The 23528-nt window shown below is 40.5% G+C and overlaps 1 protein-coding gene across 1 annotated transcript in view; it reads left to right on the forward strand.

Annotated features, from left to right (window-relative positions):
• The first annotated feature begins 664 nt into the window (after positions 1-664).
• Positions 665-23528, forward strand: part of LOC126278291 (exportin-2) — a 157952-nt gene continuing 135088 nt past the window's right edge. Inside the window, exons 1-2 of the mRNA XM_049978302.1 lie at positions 665-1065; positions 1191-1336. Of these exons, the coding sequence (XP_049834259.1) occupies positions 981-1065; positions 1191-1336 (231 nt within the window). The 5' untranslated portion in view covers positions 665-980. The remainder of the gene's footprint in view (positions 1066-1190; positions 1337-23528) is intronic.

Genomic DNA, 23528 nt, shown 5'->3' on the forward strand with positions numbered 1-23528 from the left:
TCACTCGATTGCTACCTCGCGGCTGGATTCAAACCTTTCTAGTGCGTATTCGTTCGCAGATAGTGCTTTTGCCATTAATATGTCGAAAAAGTGGTCAACGGCGACACTTATGAGATTCTTGGAGGTGTATCAAGAACGAGAACCACAAAAGCGAATCATACAAAGACAGAAAATTGTGAGATGCCGCATTAATTGAAATAGTAAACAGTATGCTTGAATATGTATCTAGAATTGATGTAGCTACACCAAAATCAAAAATTCGAAGCATTCGGAATGCTGATATGAATGAACATAAAAAAAAAGTACTGAAATCACTTAAGAGTGGTGCGTCTACAGACGGTATTTATAAACCCAGCTGTACTTGGTTTGAAACTGCAAACCGGTTCTAAAAACACGTAGTCGAGACGAGAGAGACGAGAAACACTTTAGTAAGTAACATTTTACATTTATTATGTTTCCAAAACATCTTATTTTGTAATATGTACAGCCGTTTAATCAGTTGAGACAGGTGACGCCATTTTGCAAACTGCGCAATGACGGAGAATTTGTGGCGTCCTGTGTGAACGGTAGCTCACAGTGCCACTCCAGAAAGACTTGACTTGTGGCGATACTTTCGTTGCGTGTGTGAACCCGGCTTAAATATCTACTCTACGTTCCTACCACCAAGAGATGTGTCTCTTTGGTCTGCGAACTTCTTTATTGTATACACGACGGTTTTAATGTCAGATTACGATTAGCAGTATATCTTTGAAAGAAAGACTTTGGAAAGGTTTCTGTTTGTCGCCGGGAAAAGTTTCTGTACTCAGATTTACGATTACACAATTATTCTTCGTATTCGGCATGTTTTTTGCTACGTAGTTTTCTGTTGACTGTTTATGCACGGACGGTAAACAGAAGGCTTGAGAAGTTTCATACTCGTCGTTTGTACAGCGGCCAAGTTTTAGCAGAGCCGTTGTGTCACCGGCAGTGCCACTCATAATATGGAGTTAAGTGACGAAAATTTGAAAACGTTATCCCAGTATCTACAGCACACACTGAATCCAGACAGTGAAGTCAGGAGACCAGGTAATAAATCCATTTAAAGAAAGTGAAAGTCAAAACTTAGAACATTTGGGGTGTTGACAAACTGATGTTGTTGTGTAAATCCCAGAAGAATAGATCTTTATTTTATAACCTCTTATTCATTACAGCCGAAAAGTTTCTGGAGTCGGTTGAAGTGAATCAAAACTATCCTCTACTGCTGTTGCATTTAGTCGACAGAAAAGATGCTGACATGACTATACGAATTGCTGGAGCAGTTGCTTTTAAGAACTATATCAAGAGAAACTGGAGTGTGGTGAGCACTAAATGTACTGATCTGTTCACGTAATACGTATGTACCGCAGCGGATTGATGTAGTATGTATTTCTGTACTCTTTAAGCTGCTGGTACAGAGGTTTCGTGGCAAAAGGATCAAGAATTTTTATTTCCTTTCATCCTTGCACATTCTCTTTGTTTTTATAAATTTATTTGTTGAATGACCAATGCTGATTTGTGATAAGTAATTGAAAGTAAACATTCCAGTATTAATTGCACTCAGAGAAATAAAATTCTGTTTCCAGAGTGATATTTCCACTCTGCAGTGGAGTGTGTGCTGATATGAAACTTCCTGGCAGATTAAAACTGTGTGCCGGACCGAGCATGGCTAAGCCATGTCTCCGCAATATCCTTTCTTTCAGGAGTGCTAGTTCTGCAAGGTTCGCAAGAGAGCTTCTGTTAAGTTTGGAAGGTAGGAGACGAGGTACTGGCAGAAGTAAAGCTGTGGGGACGGGGCGTGAGTCGTGCTTGGATGGCTCAGTTGGTAGAGCACTTGCCCACGAAAGTCTCGGTCCGGTACACAGTTTTAATCTGCCAGGAAGTTTCAAAATTCTGTTATCTGAAATCTTATGTAAAATGGCTCATGGCATATGCCAAATTTTTTACTTTATGTAGTGTACAGCCACAAGGTACTTGAGAATGCTGATTTGGCTGTTGCTCTCTGGTGTTACCCTGAATGTTTGTTTATTATTGACTATGTAGGGACCTTGCAGTTACACAACTTCTACTGAACTGTATACATTAAAGGTAAAATATGAAGAACTTAGGTTGTTGTACGTGGCTTTGGCTCTAGGAATTAGAATAAAGAAAGTAATATTTAAGGTGTGTATTCTGTTGACATTCAGTTTACTAGGAAGAGAATACTCACTCTGTTGACTAAGTGCCTGTTGTGTTGTTGGAGGAACAGTCACAACATTTGCATGAAGTATAAAAGAGAAGCCTGCATGGTTTGATATTGAGACTCCCCAGCCTTCTGAATTCTTCTCCATTGTCATTAAGGATCTACCAACTTCCATGGGAAAAGCCAATAAGTTATTTGATTTGATTTGATTGACACGTGGAGACAAAACACCAATGTTTTCAGCTTGCTGTTGCCCGCAAGTAAAACCAGCCAGTACCCGTAAAGAATGGTAGCATATCCTTTACTAAGTCCTTATTAGACACAATTTCTTCAGGACTTAATGACCCGGATATTTCTGCCGACCTCCAGTGCTTCGTCTTGGAAGATAAAGTGTGGTGCACTTTCATCCCCTGTAACACTCTTGTGACAGGCTTTCCTAGAGAGATCACACTCCCCGTTCTAGGCTGACCCTGACCATATATACCCTGGCTCCAGTACCTTCTTGACCGGTCATTACCTCAGACTGTCTCCTGAATGTTTTCATGGTTCGTTCTTCCCCTACTTCCAATTGTTACATTGAAAGATTTATTGAGGCAGCTGGAAGATATTGTCGAGTCAGCAATCATTTTCTGAACCGTTCCTGTATTTACATAAGATTTGACTCTCAGCAGCTGTATGAAATATAATTCCAAATTATTCACTGAATGCGAATTTCATGACATCATCTACAATGGGTATAGATTTATTACGCATTTGTGACATGAATCTTTGTATCAGAGTGAGATTTGAACCAGATTTCATGCTGATTGCGTGCGATCAACTCAATCATTTTTGTCTATCCATGCAAGCTCCCTGGTTCGATTCAAACCTCCAAATGTCACTGTCTACTTCATTATGTTGTAGTCTTATGTATGTCTACCTACAATATAAGGAAGTGGTCAGTGACGTGGAGATTTGGATCTAGCTTGTCAGCATTTGCAGATAGTTAAATTGTTAATGTGTATGCTCATGATAAGTGGGAAATCCAGGTTCAGCGCCCAGTCCGGTGCATATTTTCATGTCACAGTCTATACCTATTGCAGGTGATGTCAAGAAATTCGCATGCAGCAAATAATTCAGAATAATGTTTCAATATTTAGAGTATTTGTTATACAATTTGGCACAGAGCCAACTGACACATTTCAAATGTGAATAGTACGCTGCCACGATAGCTTGTCATTGTTGCCAGGAAGGGGGAATGAGAGAGGGGTTTCCATGATACATGCCACCACAGTATTTAGGTCACATTGGAGTGTTGGAATATGCAACACTGTGTTACTTGTGTTCATAATTACTGCAAAACAAATTCTGTCATGGAAGTACTGCATATCTGTCGATGACAGTTCAGTATTGGCTAACTTGATTGCATTACAGTATTGGTTTGGGGTAAGAAATTTGAAGGAACTGGTAGCATGTTAGACCTGAAGCATGGAGCTCCACGAACGGTGTGAATGCTAGAGAACCTGTAGATACTGAGGAAAGCTTTTAAACACAGTCCTTGCTGTTTGGCACACCAGCAATATCACACTTTAAGCATTAGTAGTGTTGTTAAATCCTGATGCTAAAAAGAGAGAAAATTTCACACTTATAAGCTGCAAGTTCCGCAGCAAATTAACAAAAGAAATAAGGGAGCAAGACTTGCTTCCTGCACGACCATGAGTGGTTTGTTATGGAGAAATCCAACCATTCTGAATAGTCTGCTAATGACCAACAAAGCATATTTTCATGTTTCTGAGAGGGTAAACAATCAGAACATGAAATACTGGTCAACCGTGAACTCCAAGGAACTACCTGAACAGCCCTTGAACTGTCCTAATGTGATGGTTTGATGTGGAGTCAGTGCTTTCAGAATTGTAGTCTTGTATTTCATTCAAAATGAACAGTGATCTGTAGTTAGAATATTATTGGACTGTGTTGAAAGGCTTTGTAGGACAAAAGTTAAGATATCTAGGAATTGGTTCTAATAACCTATGTTTCCAGCAGGATGGAGCAACAGGTCATACCATATATGAAAGAGTATGGCTGTAGTTGGTAAAGTGTTCAGAACTGTTACGTCTTGTTTCGGTGGAATCGCTTAACCAGCTCAGCTGTCTGCCCTCAGTGTACAGATTTTCTGCTGAGAGTGTTCTTGATGTGTGTTGCATAGGCATGTCTTGAGTATTCATAAACTTGAGGAAGCAATTGGTGACGAAGTTGCAGCCATTAATGAGGACCTATGGAGGTGCGTATATGCCACTTCAAGAAGTGTTTGCAATAAAGCATTGATGCCAACAGAGGCCACATGCCTGAAGTTGTTTAAAAAATAAATACCTTGTAATCAGAGGTAAATAAATGTTGTACTTGGTCATGTGTATAGACACAATCTGTATAACTTCAGGCAGTGAGGCTACCTTCATAGTCTCAGATGTTATTGAGTTTAGCATATGTTAAAATTCAGGAGGTAGTAAGAAACACGTGTTTTTTTGTTTTCTCCAAAATAATTCCTACCGGGAGATACAGGCCTCTAAAGATGACAACCGTGAACACCATTAAGAAAAAGCGAATTTCGGAAACATTTTTAAAATGCTGTATCTCTGTAACAGTGCTAGTTTTTTTAAGATAATTGCTTTATGATTACAGTGGTATCCTCTATTTGGAAATATCTGTCAAAGTTCTTTTACTGTCGCCTTGTGATTATACAGATTTTTTTTTTAATTTCAAAAATGCCAATCCAGAAAAGTTAGATTTTTTCCTGTCAATTAGTACCTTGTAGTACTATATTCTCTGCAGAGGAGAGCTTCCACATTTAAGTTGGGCATTTTCTGTTTTTAAAAAATCATTTTTTTTTTACTTTCATGGGAAATACGGAAGCGTCCGATCCTGCCTGTCTGCTTTGACCCATGACGTCACAGATATGGCGGAAACGACCATAAACCACGATTCCAATATGACACATATAAAGTCGGTATGTACACGTTATGAGGACGAAAATACATCGAAAAACGAACAAACACACTTTCCACAAAAAGCCTAATGATACTAACGGGACAAGCGCGGAAAATGGGGTGTTTTTTTGGGAGGGGGGAGGGGGGACAAACTAAATGTAAACAAATTTAGACACCCACCTCCATATAAAACCACACAAAAAGACGAAAAAAACTGACATCACAAAAATCCCCAAGTACCACTAAACATATCATCTGGAATCAGACACTTCCCTTGACCTAAACAGCTAAACAGCAGCTCCTGATCCCATAAATTAGGATAAAACAATTCCCTTGGCCTATATAGCTCAAAAACATCTCTCGATACCAATATCAACATACACAGCCACACATTGGGATCGAACACTTCCCTTGACTGCGAACTTTCAATTTTATCCATCATATCCATTCCTGAACAAAAACAACAACTGATTAATTTAATTAAAATTATCACACGGTGTACAGTGAACAACACTGAATTAACCTTCACACAAAATCGTCAACTCACTGAAACGAATTCCACTACAAACACAGCTGACATTCGAACAATTCTGGATAATGAGCAAAAGCAAACTGAGCCCATTACACCACGCAAATGAAAACCCTGAACATACCACCAGAGAGCACAACAAACCACAACACGAAGACATCTACAAACATGCCACACACACAAACCAAACTCTGCGCTGTCATGACGTCACACACAACACCCTTACGTCACGGGTCAAAACCAACACGTGGGATCGGACGCTTCTGTCGACCCCTTTCATGGGTAATGTATGTCTTCACTGGAGTTGTTTCTTACTAGTTATTTTGTTACAGTATATATTTCTATTGTCTTTGTTGCAGTTATTTCCTATTACTTTGTTGCAGTTATTTATTTTCACTTTCAATGCTGCAGATATTTTTTACTCTTTGTTGTCGTTTCTTGTCTACATCTACATTTATACTCTGCAAGCCACCCAACGGTGTGTGGCGGAGGGCACTTTACGTGCCACTGTAATTACCTCTCTTTCCTGTTTCAGTCCTGTATGGTTCACGGGAAGAACGACTGTCTGAAATCCTCTGTGCGCGCTCTAATCTCTCTAATTTTACATTTGTGATCTCCTCGGGAGGTTTAAGTAGGGGGAAGCAATATATTCGATACCTCATCCAGAAACGCACTCTCTCGAAACCTGGCGAGCAAGCTACACCACGATGCAGAGCGCTTCTCTTGCAGAGTTTGCCACTTGAGTTTGTTAAACATCTCCGTAACACTATCACGGTTACCAAATAACCCTGTGACGAAACGCGCCGCTCTTCTTTGGATCTTTTCTATCTCTTCCGTCAGTTTCTTTGTTGTGGTTGTTCATTGCAGGTTTCTGTATTGTAGTTGTTCAGTGCTAATTTGTTTACTGAAGAGGCTTCTGATTAATCTGAGACCATCCAATGAGTCCGGTGTTTTTGTGAACAGTTTGCCAGTTGACACGGTTGCAGCAAATTTTGTGAAAAGAAGTGTTTGAAATCTCTTCTGACTGAAGCCACAGGAGAGTGAAGTGTGCTGACTATTTGTATATATATAAGACTGACAAAAAGATTTTGTTCAGGTTGGGAATAAGTGTTCTCATTTGGAGACTGTTTCAAAGTGAATATGTTTCCAGTGACAACTTTTTGTGTTCTAAATGTTTTGACAGAATAACAACAATGATAGTACTTGAACAAGGTGGAGCCTCCCATGGTGCAGATGATTAGATGATGCAGATTTTGCATCAATAGAGGAAGAATTAAATAACCTAAATGAGTTAACTACAGAGGTAGGTGTTTGTGCTGTTAAGAAACCGTGGTCAGCGAAGTTGAGTCATATGCTCAATGCATCAAGAAAGCAAAGAGAAATTGCTAAAGCTATTGATGAATACACTATAACGAAACTGACCACACTCTTCAAAGTAGAAATTCCATCTTCAGAAGAAAATGAACCAAAGCACTATTGCAAGCAATTTTTCACAAATATCATTTCAGCTGCAGTGAAAAAGTGCAAGTTTTAACTTCTAGTCCATAGACATTTTCAGAGAAAACAATTTTGAACCGCGTTCCATCAGTATCAAAGTACGTGGTAGACAAATCAAGGAATGTTAGGTCTGTAATAGGAGTCTTTGGAAGGCCAGATCCCTGTTATGGTCATTATGTAGAAGCAGCAAGCAGCTCAAGTTCAAATAGTACAGTCATTTTATCTGGAAGAGAAATGGACTGTTCTTGCCAGAGTGCCAACAAAAAAGACCCTATAACTTTAACAGTTTAAGGTCAAAACGTTTCGAATGTGAAGAGGTACATGACTTGCTGTATTAAAGAAACTTTTGCAATTTATAAGAGCAACTACACAACTTCACATATTGGGAGATCAAAATTTTATGCACTACGACCTAGTAGTTCCAAACCTACCTAGAGGTGTCTGTTTATGTGTGTACTGCGCAAATTTTGAACTTTGTGTGGTAACTTTAACTTACTGGAGCATGTGACATGTAACACCTTGATTGGGCATGTGAAGTCATTAGTAGTCTGTGACATAAAGCAAGAGACTTGTTTGTTTCAAGAATGTGGTGACTGCCCTGGAAAGGGAGGACTGTCTTTACAGGCACTTGGCCTGGAAGACTTAGCAGATAACTCTGGATAAATTACATATGTGATGTGGGAGGAGAGTAAACTAATTAAGAAAACTGTGACCTTTGACAGTTTCATTGACGAACTTGGTAAATGGTCTGTGAAAGCAGTAACACCCCAGCATCTGAAGAAAGTGCAACAACAACATATTGCAGAAGTGGAAGGGTGTGTACAGGCTGAAGAACTACCTTTGCTGCTGCACTGTGATTTTGCTGAGAACTGGTCTGTGATTCTCCCACAAGAAGTACAAGGGTATCATTGGAGTAATGACCAGGTTTCAGTTTTTACCGGAATGACATATTTTTAACACAAGACCACGAGTGTTGCAGTTATAAGTGATGACACAGGACACTACTCAGCACTTGCTTTGCTGGCAATGTGCAAAATTCTTCAACTGCAAACAGGGGCAGAGAAGATCATCATTATTTCTGATGGTACTCCTAGTTATTTTTAAAATTAATTCCAGCTGTTTGAATTGAATAAGTTGCTTTTGCCAACTGACTGGGTATACATTGCTACTGGTCACAGGAAGAGACCTTGTGATGGTTTAAGAGGCCTGCTGAAGCCCCATACTACAAAGCAATCTTTCCAGATGAAATACAGCTGTGATTCAGAATGCTGAGGATTTTACAACAGTCGTGAAATCTTAGTCCAAAGAGGAAATTGAAGAATTCCGTGAACAGAAACAAGAAGATTGGTCCAAACTACTCTTGGGAAAGGAATTCATAAGACACATTTGCGGACTCAAAGTGATTGGCAAACTCATATTGCATGCACTTTGAAGAGCAAGAAAGAAGAAATTTCATTCGTTCAACCAGCACCTCAGAAATAGCAGGATAATATTCAGATTCACAACCTGAGAAGGGGTGTGTGTGTGTGTGTGTGTGTGTGTGTGTGTGTGTGTGTGTGTGTGTGTGTATGACTGACTTGTGGATTGCAGATATTGTAGACACCAGTTATGAGTTAAATGAAATTGTAGTGAACTTTATGCTACCACGTGGACCAGCTGCTGGATATAGGTTTCCAGCTGAAGAACAGCAACAGTGCTGTCAGTGCTCACTCCCTGTTCACAATGTTTTGAAGATTGTAAGTGCTCCAGTTCCTATTGGTTCAACAGGAAGGCAGCACTCTATATCAAAGGAAAATACTGAAGCAGTGGAACACATTTTTAGTTCAATGACTGGCTAATTTCAGTGCAAAACAGAGTGCACGAAAGTTGTATAAATTGAAACTTTTAAGTCTTTAGGCTAGGATTTGATTTTTATGAGCCTGTTAAGTGATAATGCGGTAATAAAACAGGTTTTATGTCAGGCAAAAATTTCAATTGATTATAAAACCTGTTCCACTTCAAATTGGAAGCTTTTCTTTTCAGGGAATGTAGAACTATACAGTACTAATCAATAGAAAAAAATCAAAATTTTATAGACTGGCATGTTTGAAAAAAAATTATTACAAAAAAAGTTCAGAACACTATAGTAAAAGAACTTTGACAGATAAGTCCAAATAGAGGATTTCTTTCAAATAAAAATAGGCTGCAACAAAACATCTAGAACTGTTCCAGAGATACAGCATCTTAAAATTTTTTTCAAAATTTGCGTCTTCAAAATCTTTGCGCAGTGTCATCTTCGGTGGGCTGTATCTCGGAGCAGAAATGTTTTTGGAAAAAAAAAATAAAAAAAATACGTGTTCCTTAATTAGTCCATCATTGCAACATATGCTATATTCAATAACATCCGAGACCATGAAGGCAAGATTTTTTCCTAGCCTGCCTGAATTGATATGGAATACGCCTATAGACACTTTCAGTTGTTTTTTCTCTGCTTCTGTATTTAATATACAACTAGCTGAAAAATGCCAGATGGCTCCACACCACACTGTTTTAGTGTGGGGTTCTGGATGTCTTTAAAGGTTTACAGTTTTTAACCTGCATGCCCCTGCTGCTGCCTCCGTTGTAACCCAAGGACGTAATGTCGGCATGACCAGCGTTGTTTCTACCCCAGCAGAGGGCTGCTAATTCCATCTCTTGTGATTAGACAGGCCAATCTCTGCACCCTCCCATACCCCCAATCAGTAACGTTATTTTCTATCTTATTCCACCATATAATAGCCCTGTAAGTTGTCTTCTTTCAAAGATTTATGTTCAGTATATGGCCCTGGGGCTTAGACACCAGTTTTTACCACAGGCCTATTGTCCTTTCTTTCTTGCAAACTTTAATGTTCTTACCAGCTTACCTTGAAATTCCAGGTTGTTGTTCTACTGAGGTACATTCCTGTTTGTGCATTTCTTGGTGATTTGACAGTTCTCTAAACACAAGTTCCTAATGGCAAATGTCACTTTATCTGCTGTTTCCTCAAGATCTGGTGGATTCCTTATTGAAGTTTTAGTATCATGTAAGTATTAGTTTAGGTCTTTCCTATATTTCCCCCATGCATTTTCCTCGGATTCCTATAGGCCGTGGTCTATTTAACATCTGTTTCAATCCCAAACCTAATATACTTCAGATTAGATAATGATAGCTCCATTACCACAGGCCACTGTTTGATGTAACTGCCAATTAAGATGGACCCAAATGTTATGTCAGTTACTTCTTCCCTCCTTCTATTCCTGAAGGTAGGTTTCCTACCCTGTTCAAGATCTCTAAATTACTTGCCAATACATATTCCACTATGTACTCAACTCTGCTCTTCGTGTTGCTGCATACAACAGGTTGTAGACATTGGCATCACAATCTACTAACAGTTGTTCATTTACCGCAAGCAACTGTCTACTATTCTCCTCCTTTATAGGGAAGTAGGAGCACTGTCCTCATTAGGAAGGTAAGCTGAGGCAAATACAAATTCCCTTGTGTTTCCTTCGTCACGCTTTTTCATCCTGCTGGTCACCAAGTTCCTGGAACAGAAGTTCACCCTCGGCATGTGTTAAATTCCATTCTTGACATAAGTGCATGTGTGGTTTTTTAAATATTTTTCTAGTGTAAGTCCACTTACCTCCAGCTCTTCAGAGGCCTGATACACCCTCTAATATAAACAGAGGGGTTCTAGTTCTGTATCCTTACTTTCTCAGAGTATTTGGAAGAACATCCATAAGACGTTTCAGTCCTAAAATCAATATCTCCATAGTCTAGAAGAGTTCCATGCTGTCTTGACCAGAAGCTTCGCCTCCTCCACAGAGCACAATCCCCTCAAGACATTCCACTGTTCCCATCCCCTAATAGACAAAGATTAGAGTACCCTTCTGAATTTGATGTCTAGACATGTCCCTCCCCTCCACCCTCCCCCAACATTTTCAAAGAGAACAATCTGAAGTAGCTCCTCCTGCTGTGAGGTGGTGGTCACTTGTAGATAACCTGTTGGATAGCGGATTGTGGTGGACAGGAGTAGCTAGCTCTGCGAGTGGCTGATGTAGATGGCGATTCTCTATTGGACATGGGTGTAGGTGCAGCTGAAGAAGACAGCTCGTGGATGCAAAAGACCTTGTATTGTTGTTTATTTACATTCATTCATCTATAAGTGTTGTTTCCTGGGGCCTTGATGAGTGTGGGAAGTACACCAGTGCAGCACCTCCTGGCATTTGTTAATCTCACAATGCTGGCCTTGCAGCTTTAGCACCTACAAAGTAGCTGCTGTGTCAGAGGATGTATAGACTAGTCAGGTGCAGCAGGGTGACTGCACTGTCTGTGGCTGTAATAGAGAAACCATCGTGTCCCAGTTCCATGAGAAACCATCGTGCCCCAGTGGCAAAGGGCTGGGGGTCTTCTGTGCGAGCCCCAGAACATGAAGGTGGGGGGAACATGCTGCTGCAGACTTGGGATAGTGGCAGAGTGCAGAGCTGACTGGGAGATCAGTTATCAGTTGGAAGTTCGAGGCCAAGTGGCGATGGTGGTGGCTGTGCCATAATGTGTTGTTGTCATCATGGCAACGAATAGTACAGAGGAGATGTCGTAACACAGACCAGCTGTTTGACAATCACTGACTGGACTTGGGGGGGGGGGGGGGGGGGGGGAAGGATCTAAATACAGCTATCTGTTGGTTGACCATGTGGAAGGAATTCCACTGCCACATTCCTCTGTGCTGTTGAACCCATCTGCTGTTGTGGAAGCTTGCTGAAGGGGTGGCCAGTGTCCTGTGCAGCTGTTGACTCCAGGTAGTAGGTTGATGCAGAGGTGGCTGCTCGATGGAGAGTGCTTCTTTTGTCAGAATAAGTTGCTGACTTGGAACTGTCAATGCCCAGCTCTCAGTACTCCCTCTACAGCACTGGGCATTAGCTTTGGTTTGTGCCATTATATTTCCTTGTAACTAGGGAAAATCCAATCCTCTGGATTCCTGCCTTTAAACTGGCCGCAACAGAAGTCCTGATATATTTACAGTTATTTACGCTTTGTGTCAACATCTCTTACTTCATTCACAATGTCAGTTGTTGCTTTGTGCTATTTACGCTTCCATTGCTGTTATACTACCATTTGGCACATAGTGAGTTTTTGGTTCTTGTTTTTGCTCTGTTCTTTGACTGATCCTTGTCGCCAATATGACCAGTATGAAATTGCACGTTGTAGGTTGCAGGTTAGAAGGGATGGAATTTGACAACTATATGCTTGAACTTTTAGTAACCAATACCTATTATTGCTAAAATTATGCATATAGTTGAGGTTGTGGTTCCTATTGTTACACGTTAGTGGTGATGTTCTGTGTGGCACTTTTTCACGTTGTCTAGTAAGTGTTCAGTTTATATGCATCCATTTTGCACGGTTAACATCTGATATAGGGAGGCAAGAAGAGTTGAGTTGAAGCGTTATTAAAGTATGTTCTGTTTTTTGGGGTATGATTTCAAAGGTGTGTCAGGTAGGTAAATTAATGTATGGTTAATACTTAGGGTGGTGGTTCCCATAATGGTGTTTCAAATAACTTCCGGGAATTCAGCCAGGTAACACTTCTCGGAAGCTATTTGAAAGTTGTATACACCAGGAGAAACTCAGGTCTCCTCTAATGGTGGTTGGTGCCATTGACTTTGTAGTTCTTCGCACTGCTCACGATGTAATGTCTTTGCTTGTAACAAGTAAAAATGGTGACCATTGGGGTTGCCATGGAATGTAACCAGTGCAGTCCTATACTTTGCAAAACTTCCTTTTTATCTGTCATCTCCCCCTTGCACCACACTGTTGCTGATTTTCGAGAGCTGAATAGAGTGATCTCTCATGACCTGGGGCTGATGTGTACCTGTTGTCTGTGGCAAATGCTGACTGCCCCGATTCAGCAGTGCAGTAATTCCTGTGCAGAGAGCAGGGCACGAATATCTGTCAGATACTATCTCTAATCGGACATAAATAAGCTGACTTTGCTAGCAGTCATTATAAAACCAATGACTGATGCACACTGTGTACACACTAGCCCTCATTGACAAACTTCTTGCTGTTACCAACGGACAACTGTTTCTACACCAGTGAAATGTAGAGGCAAACAACGGAAAACCCAATATGGAATATAACAGTATTATGGAAAGGATAGCTGTTAGTTGTTACTCACCATATAGCAGAGACACTGAGTCGCAGATAAGTACAACAAAAAGATTCTTGGAAAGTGAGCTTTCGGCCAACAAAGCCTTTGTTGAAAACACACACACACACACACACACACACACACACACACACACACACACACACACACACACGACCACAGTCTCTGGCAGCTGGAGCTAGACTGTGAGCAGCAGTGTATGATGGGAGAGGCAACCAGGTGGGGGTGAGGAGGGGGCCCCCACCCATTTTACAACCTTACCACAACTATTGAAATTTAGTATACTTGTACCTGAATAACAGAAATCCTGTCTCTATGTGGCCATGCGTAACCCTCTTACTAAATTTAGTTTAGTTTCCAAATAAAGTACACTATGGGAGGATAGTCCTGTTAATAGGAAAAGCTAATCAATAGAGTTACCCTTTTTACAGGATTTGACCATGTGTTGTGTCTAATGGCTAAGTAAATCAGATTATTCAGTTCTTTTCTGAAGATGTTATCCAGTGGTTAGAAAGAAACACAGTATGAATAATATCTACATCTACATCCATACTCCGCAAGCCACCTGACGGTGTGTGGCGGAGGGTACCCTGAGTACCTCTATCAGTTCTCCCTTCTATTCCAGTCTATTGTACTGAAGCTATGACAACTCGGTTCCAAGTTCATTTAGTGGTTTAAAATGTGTATTAAAGGTTGCCAGCCTGTCCAGGCAGTGAAATTGTGAAGTATTGAAAAGCAGAAGTATGAATTTTGCCTACTTTTTTGCTACTGTTTAATTAAGTTGCTCCTTCAAATAAATATTACTCCACGCAAATAATGTTGGTGCAGACACTGGCATTACTTGACTGCTACACCCTTATAAATTATGTTTTTAAAAGAGAAAAAAACCCGGTAAATAACTTCAAGGAAGCAAAAAAAAGGGGGGGCAGGGGGACCATCACATCCTTTCGTCTTTCCCTCTCCTTCCCTCTTTCCTGATGAAGCAACTGTGGGTTGCGAAAGCTTGAATTTTGTGTGTGTGTTTGTGTTTGTTAGTGTCTCTATCAACATACCAAGTTACTCATCTTTGTTTTTAGATATATATTTCCCACGTGGAATGTTTCCCTCTATTATATTCATATCATAAATACTAAGATACTTAGATACTAAAACACACATTTGTTTTTTATACTGAACATTTCCCATCAAGAAAACCTCTTTCTTACTGGAATTAACTTTCAAAAGCTATTACTCTTTGAACTAACTCTGTTTAGTCATTTAACAGATTCTAGTAACTTTGCCTCACTCTGAGGTGAATTTTACCTAAGCAAACTTTTACTATAACACTTTGCAATAGTTAAGAAAACTTTTTTTAAAAAAAAGAACAGTTTGACTTTATTTCTATGTAATGTGCTAAAGCATGGGTGTCTTATTACTCTAACTAAAATTTTCATTACGCCTTCCAGTGAAACAACAAGACAACTTTTCTTTAACTGTTGCTCAGAATGAAAATATTTTTGAACACTCTAACTTTATGATGCAAAATTACATTTAAATTCACCCTATTCAATTTACACTCTTCCACTACTGAGACATAATTTCATAACTACAAGATTTAGTCCCTCACACATGTATCTCATTATGTACAACAACAACAACAAATCAATTTAAATGGTTCCTCTTTATATTAAATTGGCACTTGTATAAGTATGTAAAACAGGATACTCGGATTAATCAAACACAAGGAAGGAACCCTATATAGGTGTATGTTTAGGATGAAATAACAAGGTAAACTAGTTTCTTTATAGTTCAAGAATGATTATTCACTAATAAAACACAGTTTAAATTAATGGTTCATGCTGTACAAAAGTAAAATACCAAAAATAAACCTTTTCTGGTGGCTGTACGCTTGGGTGTGGTGAACAGTTATGGCAGCTACACTACCCGCAGTACGACCTGGAAGTATCTTGCTATATGGGCTCAGTTTTTCTTCCTGGGCATTGTTCAGTTTTACATACAGTAGCCCAACAACTCACAGCTGTGCCGTAAGCCGTTTGCAGTTTTCATCCGAGGCATTTTTGTGCAAATTTGCAGGCAAATTTTCTTCTGCTCCACAAGGGTGCTGCTTCAATCACTGCTGCCTACAAACATTTTGACTTACTTTCCGCACTTGCTCTAGATAGTGTGCCAGTTTGCCCATGCAACCTTTTCACCCCCCCCCCCCCCCCCCCCCCAGAGCCACTTTCGTTTCAAACAAAAGTACATTGGCTTTTACATAACACCTGTTTCTTACATTGTTCCTAAGTGTGACCATTTTTTACAATTGTCAAATTTACATCAACATGAACAGTTTATACATACAAATATTTTTAAATACAAAATATCATTAGCAAATTATTTAACTTAATAAACAATTTACATAATATTTTACTTACATTACTCAACCACAATGCAAAGAGCTACAACCTCCAGTATAGCACTTTTTACTTTACATATACAGAAAGTACAGTACCAATATTAGAAAATTTTAAAGCAAAAAAAAAAAAAAAAAGATTTAGATGAACCATAAACAAATAGTGTTATAAGTTGCCTTTTCTATTATGTGCTGCTGCTCGCAGTCTATCTCCAGCTGCCAGAGACTGTGGTCATAGTGTGTGTGTGTGTGTGTGTGTGTGTGTGTGTGTGTGTGTGTGTGTGTGTGTGTTGGCCCTATGGCGAGCAGCAATGAAAAGTACTCTCTTCGCAAAATAATTAACATATTGTACTGTGTAACACTGATGTTTTCTTACTAGCCTAAACATTAAGGTTCTACCACCATTGACAACATGGCAAGTAAAAAATTTCACCCAAAAGTTCCTTCAACTTAGTACCTAAACAAAACATATCTGCTTGATAGGTTCTCAGCTATTACACCGGATAATATTGTAGAAACCACACAATATTTCAGCGAGACAACTGCCCGCCATCTTCAGGTGCTACTGTCATGTCGTGGAGAAGCTCGCCAATTTATGTGTTGGCTTTCTAGAACAGCACAGGCGCCAGCGGGGGCATAACGTCATCGACGACCAATCGTGGGTGGTGTCGAAAACGAGAGCCCTCTGCTGGAGAAACAGGTTGCGCTCTGCGGAAGTGTGCCATGGTGCGGGAAATGCTGCCGGGAGCGAAGGACCCCTTTCGCGCGCGCGATTTAAGCATCTGTGCTAAGGTTTTCCATCTGTGTTGACTTGGTGCAGTTGCTAATTCACGGCTGATGATTCCCTAATGCTGCCAAGGCTGGCTCCCAGGCTTCGCTCAGGTGAAACCCCATGTCTCTGTTTATTAAGTCACTGCTTATACAATTTCAACCCTCTCTGATGATGGAGTCCCAGTATGTGGAAGCATATGAGAGGATCTTGGTTTCTTCATGGTTCAAACCGTATCCCATATCGAGGCCGTGTTCAGCAACCGCAGATTTCTCTGGCTGACCCAACCTTGTGTGACGTATCTGTTCGTAGCATCTGTCTGTAACCATATGGCATGTCTGGCCAATATAAGACTTCCAACAGTGGCACGGGATTTTATATATTCCTGGTCTCCTCAGGCCAAGGTTGTCTTTAACAGAGACCAGCATTGATTGTACTCGTGCTGGGGGGGCCGGATAACACATTTAATCCTGTATTTCTTGAAAATTCTGCCCATCTTAGAAGACACGCAACCGACATATGGTAGAAAAACTCACCCCCTGGTGTTCTCTGCTTCTTCAGGCTGTTCTTAAGGTTTGGAGCGTGCTGGTCTAAATGCATTCCAGATCTGCTTCTCGGAGTACCCGTTCTGGGCAAACACAGAACGGAGATGGCTAAGCTCTGCCGATAAGCTGTCATGATCTGAGATGGCTCTAGCTCTATGCACTAGCATTCGTAATACACCCCTACGCTGTGAGGGATCATGACAGCTCGTAGCTTGTAAATACAAGTCTGTGGGTAGGCTTCCAGAACACACTATGACCCAGGGAGCCGTCTCCTTTTCTACGAACCAAAACATCCAGAAATGGGAGCTCACCATCACCTCCATGGTGAAACACATGCTTGGATGGAGGGAGTTCAGATGTTCCAGAAAAGAAAGAAGCGTTGCTGTCCCATGCGGCCATACCACAAACATATCATCTACATATCTCCAAAAACATTTGGGTTTCAAAACTGCCGTCTGAATTGCTTTGTCCTCGAAATCTTCCATTAAAAAGATTAGCTACTGTGGGAGACAGAGGGCTACCAATAGCAACACTGTCAGTCTGCTCAAAATACTGGTCGTTAAATATAAGTAAGTCGAGTTAAGCACGTGTTTGCAAAGGTGTAAGATGTCCTCTTCCTGCGTAGCTCCTATGAGTAGTAATGAGTCCATCAGAGGCACTTGTGTGAACAAAGAAACCACATCGAAACTCACTAGTAAGTCGGTAGATTCAAGGTGCAGGTTCTTCAGTTGCCGTATAAAATCTTCTGGGTTTCGAAAATGGTGTTCACGTTTCCCCACCATGGGACTCAGAAGAGAAGCCAGATGTTTAGCTAGGTAGTATGTTGGGGCACCTATATTACTGACGATAGGGCGAAGCGGAACATTTTACTTATGTATCTTTGGCAGGCCATAAAGTTGTGGCAGAACTGGTGCTCGTTCTCTTAAACTCACATGGTCAGGATGTTGCCTGGATCTGAGGAGAGCGGAAGTCTTCAGGTTGTACGGCATACGTCAGATCTTTCTGGAGACGATGATACGCTGTATCCTGTAGTAAGTCCATCTTCTTGCCAAAATAAGATGTAGCAGGCAGAAGAACAGTGGCATTATCCTTGTCAGCTTGTGAAATTATTATATCATTGTCTTCTTTTAAAGATCGGAGCACTCTTCTTTCTTCAGTGGTGACGTTCTGCTTGGGTGCAGGCATCCTGGTTATTGATCTGCAAGCCTCCCACTTTATTTCTTCAGCAACATCATTCGGAAGTTTTAAAATATCTTGTTCAATGGCACTGGTGGCTCCTTGATGGACAAGGTCTTGGGAGTAGGCGCAAAATTAAGTGCCTTTTCTAACACTGACATTGCAGCGTCACTCAGTGGTTTATCTGTGAGTCCGTCTGCTAAATTTCTCTTCTTGCAATGACCGGTGTGTAAGGCGTTGGAACTTGGAAGTTTGACGTGCCGTGATTTGCTGCTGCGCCCAGTCCGAAAGCTCCCAAGTAGAGCTGTCCACCCACTCCCAGAAATCCACTGACAGACATGACGAGATCTTCAGATGAAGTGAGAGCAGGCTTCTGGCGACTTGGTCTAATACTCGTGTAGTATAACGGATTCTTTCTCTCACCAGTGCCCTGCTTGCTCGTTGTTTAATCCTCCTGGCCGCCGCAGAGTCCACATAATGGGTATACTTGGCGAAAGTCGGTATAGTTTGCTGGTCCTGACATATCAGTAAGAAGTAAGATGGTGGTGTGTCTTTTAAGATGGGCAGAATTTTCAAGAAATACCGGATTAGATGTGTGTTTTGGCCCCCAGCACGAGTGCAATCAATGCTGGGCTCTGTTAAAGACAACCTCGGCCTGAGGAGACCAGGAATATATAAAATCCCGTGCCACTGTGGGAAGTCTTATATTGGCCAGACATGTTGTACGGTTAAAGACAGATGCTACGAACAGATACGTCACACAAGGTTGGGTCAGCCAGTGAAATCTGCGGTTGCTGAACACAGCCTTGACACGAAACACGGTATTAACTATGAAGAAACCAAGATCCTCTCGTATGCTTCCACATACTGGGACTCCATCATCAAAGAGACAGTCGAAATACGTATAAGCAGTGACTTAATAAACAAAGACACAGGGTTTCACCTGAGCAAAGCCTGGGAGCCAGCCTTGGCGGCATTAAGGAATTATGAGCCGCGGATTAGCAACTGCACCAAGTCAACGCAGATGGGAAAGCTTAGCACAGATACTTAAATCGCGTGCCAACACCTCGCGCACGTGCGAACGGGGTCAGTCGCTCCCGGCCGCATTTCCAGTGCCGCGAAGTGCTTCCACAGACCGCGACCTGTTTATCCAGCAGAGGGCTCTCGTATTCGATGCCACCCATGATTGGTCTTCGATGTCGTTTTGTCCCTGATGGCGCCTGCGCTATTCTAGAAAGCCAACATATAAATTGGTGAGCTTCTCCACGATGCGACAGTAGCACCTGAAGATGGCGAGCAGTTGTCTCGCTGAAATATTGTGCGGTTTCTACAATATTATTCGGTGTAATTCCCGCGAACCTATCAAGCAGATGCAGCGCTGGGTAAGCCTCAAACAGCACAAAATGTGTGTGTTTTACTCACTTGTGAGCCTCTTCATAATGGCAACACCATCATGGACTTGGTACTTTTTAAAACATGTCCGTAACATGTATGCCCACATATCCTTAATTATGCTAAGAAAACACATGAAATCCACATACATATTGTATCCGTAGCTATTTTGCAATCAATCTGATGACAGTAAGGCGGGGTCTCCAAACTAAGACCAGTGGGCCAACACCGACCCATGAACATCATCAGTCTAGCACGTTGTAACAGATCAGACAAGCATGGTATGTGGCCTGCCGTAATTTTTTGTATTACAGTCAAACTGCTTATTGAGCACCTCCCATAAAGAGTGATTAACAACAGGTGGAAACAAATTAAGACACTGACTTGCTTAAAAAATGCTGCTTCGCATGAAGAGCCTGTATAGTTCTTTTTTTTCAGTCTTTAATAACCGCTTTAAAAAAAAATCACCTTCTGGCCTGGAGTAGTCTCTTTAGCCATTATAAATGAATACTAAGTCATGCAGTTTTCTATAAATTACTGTAAATTGGAGGCTCCGACAATGCTGTGTTCAGTCAACTGTCTGGATCACTGTGCACCTCCCACCACAATTGTTATTACCTGTTCCACTGCTTGGGCTTCCACAACGCTGTTGCAAATTCTGCGCAACAGCATTACAAGATCTATTCTTCACCAGTGCTTGGAAATCCTCCCATACAGCATCTGTTTATGCATTCCAATTCTGATACATCATTGTTAACTAACACAAATTCATTAAAGATTGCCCATAAGGCACTCTCTTTTTCAGCAAATTACTATAAATAAAAAATTACAATATTATATATTTGTTAGAATACCTGTTTTTCCAGAATGGAACACATTGACTTATTCTACATGGATTCCTAGGGGAAAAAAAGCATTTCACTTAATGTCTGTTAATTACGAATAAGATTCGGGAATGAATTGTGCTCATTAAGCAAAGTAAAGCTGACATTGAAAAATTTACACTGTAAATAAATCATACAAAATACATTAAATAATCAATTATTTTTTTCTGAACAATTCAGATATATATTAACCGACATGTAATATAATTGAAAATTTTAACTGTAGTTAATTGTATGAGATTTTCTGAAAATTTGCATATCTAAGAGAGACACGTAGAGAAGAAATTAAAGATTGTAATTATGAAAAATGAGATTTATGTAGGCCGTAGCTGTAAATTTCCAGTTAAAATTGTTTGCAGTTGTGGATGAAGTGTACTAGTGGAAGTTAACAGCAGCTACTTCAAATGCTCTTCAGCTAGAATAGACTTGTAAATATTTTTTGTATGTTTCATTTTGGAGCTGTTTTTTCATAGAGATAAGCAGTGCTGAAAATTGGAAAGAACAATTATATTTTGCTGTTCAGGTCACAGATCTTGCTGCTACACACAAGATGTTGCTGTACTACTGCAGTTAACTTTTCTACTCTCCGGAAGATGTCACTACTATAAATTTAGCATTGTTGGAAGTAGTCTTGACAATATATAGACAGAAAAATGCACATCATCTATCACTGCAGCAATGAAATGACTTGGACACTTCCACATAAGTGCCAATAGAAATTACGGGGTGGAGTCCCCCACTCCCTATGCCATAGGTATCCCAGTCACCATCTAGAACAGAAACAAAAACTGACATGTAATTCAACATTACAGTATGTTGGTATGATAAACTATAGTTGGTCCTTGGGGCTTAATGGAAAACGTAGTGTGGCCATAAAGCTAAAATGTTTGGCAACCTCTCTTTTAGGGCATAAGTATGTGTTGGAATAACCATAGGTTCAAGGCACTCTTTTGCCCTTGGGGTGGGAAACTAACCCTAAAAGGCGGAAGAATCAGCAATGACCAGTGGCAGGAGGATGCAGAAGGCAATGGAAACCACTGCAATAAAGACACATAATGTGTTTCCACTGTAATGTGGCCTGAAATTGAAAAATTATCATCATGATGATATCTCCATTGACAAAAGATCCTGGACTAGCCCCCATTTGGATCTCTGGGAATGGGTTGCCAAATAGGAGGTGACTACGAGAAAAAGGTTGAATAGCAAATAAAAAGATAACATTCTAAAAGTTGGGGGATGGAATGTCAGAAGTTTGAACATGGTAGGGAACCTAGAAAATATTAAAAGGGAGATGCTAAGCCTTGGTCTAGATATAGTGGGGATCAGTGAAGTAAATGGAAAGAAGACAAGGATTTCTGGTCAGACTACTGTAGGGTCATATCAACAACAGCAGAAAATGGAGTAATGGGAGTAGGATTCATTATGAATAGGAAGGTAGGACAGAGAGTGAGTTGCTGTGAACAGTTCAGGGATGGGGTTGTTCTCATCAAAATCGACAGCAAACCAACACCGACAACATTATTTCGGGTATACATGCCAACGTCTCAAGTGGAAGATGAAGTGATAAAGTATGTGAGGATATGGAAGAGATAATTCAGTATTTAAAGGCAGATGAAAATCTAATCGTTATGGGGGACTGGAATGCGATTGTAGGGGACGGAGTGAAACAAAAGGCTATGGGAGAATATGGGCATGGTACTAGGAATGAAAGAGAAGAAAGACTAACCTGAATTCAGCCATAAATTTCAGGTAGTAAGAATCACAAGAGGAGGAGGTACATTTGGAAAACACCAGGAGATACGGGAAGATTTCAGTTACATTACACCACGGGTCAGTCAGAGAATGCAAAATCACAAGCTGGATTGTAAGCCGTACCCAGGGGCAGGTATAGATTCAGATCACAACTTGGCAATGGTGAAGAGTAGGCTCAAGTTTGAGAGACAAGTCAGGAAGAGAGAATGCTCAAAGAAGTGGGATAAGGAAGTACTAAGAAAGGAAGACAAACACTTGAAGTTCTCTAAGGCTATAGGTAAAGCAGTAAAGAATAGCTTGGTAGGCAGTTCAGTTAGAAGAGTAATGAACATCCCTAAAAAGGGCCATCACAGAAGTTGGAGGGAAAATGTAGGTACAAGGAAGGTAACTGTGAGGAAACCATGGCTGGTGGAAGAAATAGGTAAGTTGATCAACAAAAGAAGGAAGTACAAAAATGTTCAGGGAAATTCAGGACTATAGAAAAATAGGTTACTTGGGAATGAAATAAACAGGACATTCAGGGAAGGTAAGGCAAAATGGGTGCATGAAAAATGGGAAGAAATCGAACAGTAATGATTATTGGAGGGACTGACTTTACACACAGAAAAGTCAAAGCAACTTTCGGTGAAATTAAATGCAAGGGTGGTAACATCCAAGAGTGAAATGGGAATTCCACTGTTAAATGCAGAGGAGAGACTGGGTAGGTGGAAAGAGTACGTTGAAAGCCTCTGTGAGAGCGAAGACTTGTCTGATGATGAGATAGAAGAGGAAACAAGAGTCGATACAGAAGAGGTAGGGGATCCAGCATTAAAATTAGAATTTAGAAGAGCTTTGGAAGAGTTAAGATTGAATAAGGCAGTAGAGATAGATAACATTCCATCAGAATTTCTAAAATCAATGGGATAAATGGCAACAAAATGACTATTCATATTGGTGTGGAAAATGTTTGAGTCTGGTGATATACCACACTTCTTTTGGCGAAGCAGCATCCACACAATTCTGGAGGTTGCAAGAAACGACAAGTGTGAGAATTATCCCACAATCAGAATAACAGCTCATGTGTCCAATTTGCTGACAAGGATAATGTACAGAAGGATGGAAAATAAAATTAAGGATATTTTAGATGACAATCGGTTCCTAGGGAAAGGCACCAGAGAAGCAATTCTGACATTACGGTTGATAAATGAAGCAAGATTAAAGAAAAATTAAGACACGATCATATGATTTGTCAACTTGGATAAAGCATTCAATAGTGTAAAATGGTGCAATGT

The sequence above is a fragment of the Schistocerca gregaria genome, chromosome 6, assembly GCF_023897955.1.
Source record: "Schistocerca gregaria isolate iqSchGreg1 chromosome 6, iqSchGreg1.2, whole genome shotgun sequence".
Taxonomy (NCBI): Eukaryota; Metazoa; Arthropoda; class Insecta; order Orthoptera; family Acrididae; genus Schistocerca; species Schistocerca gregaria.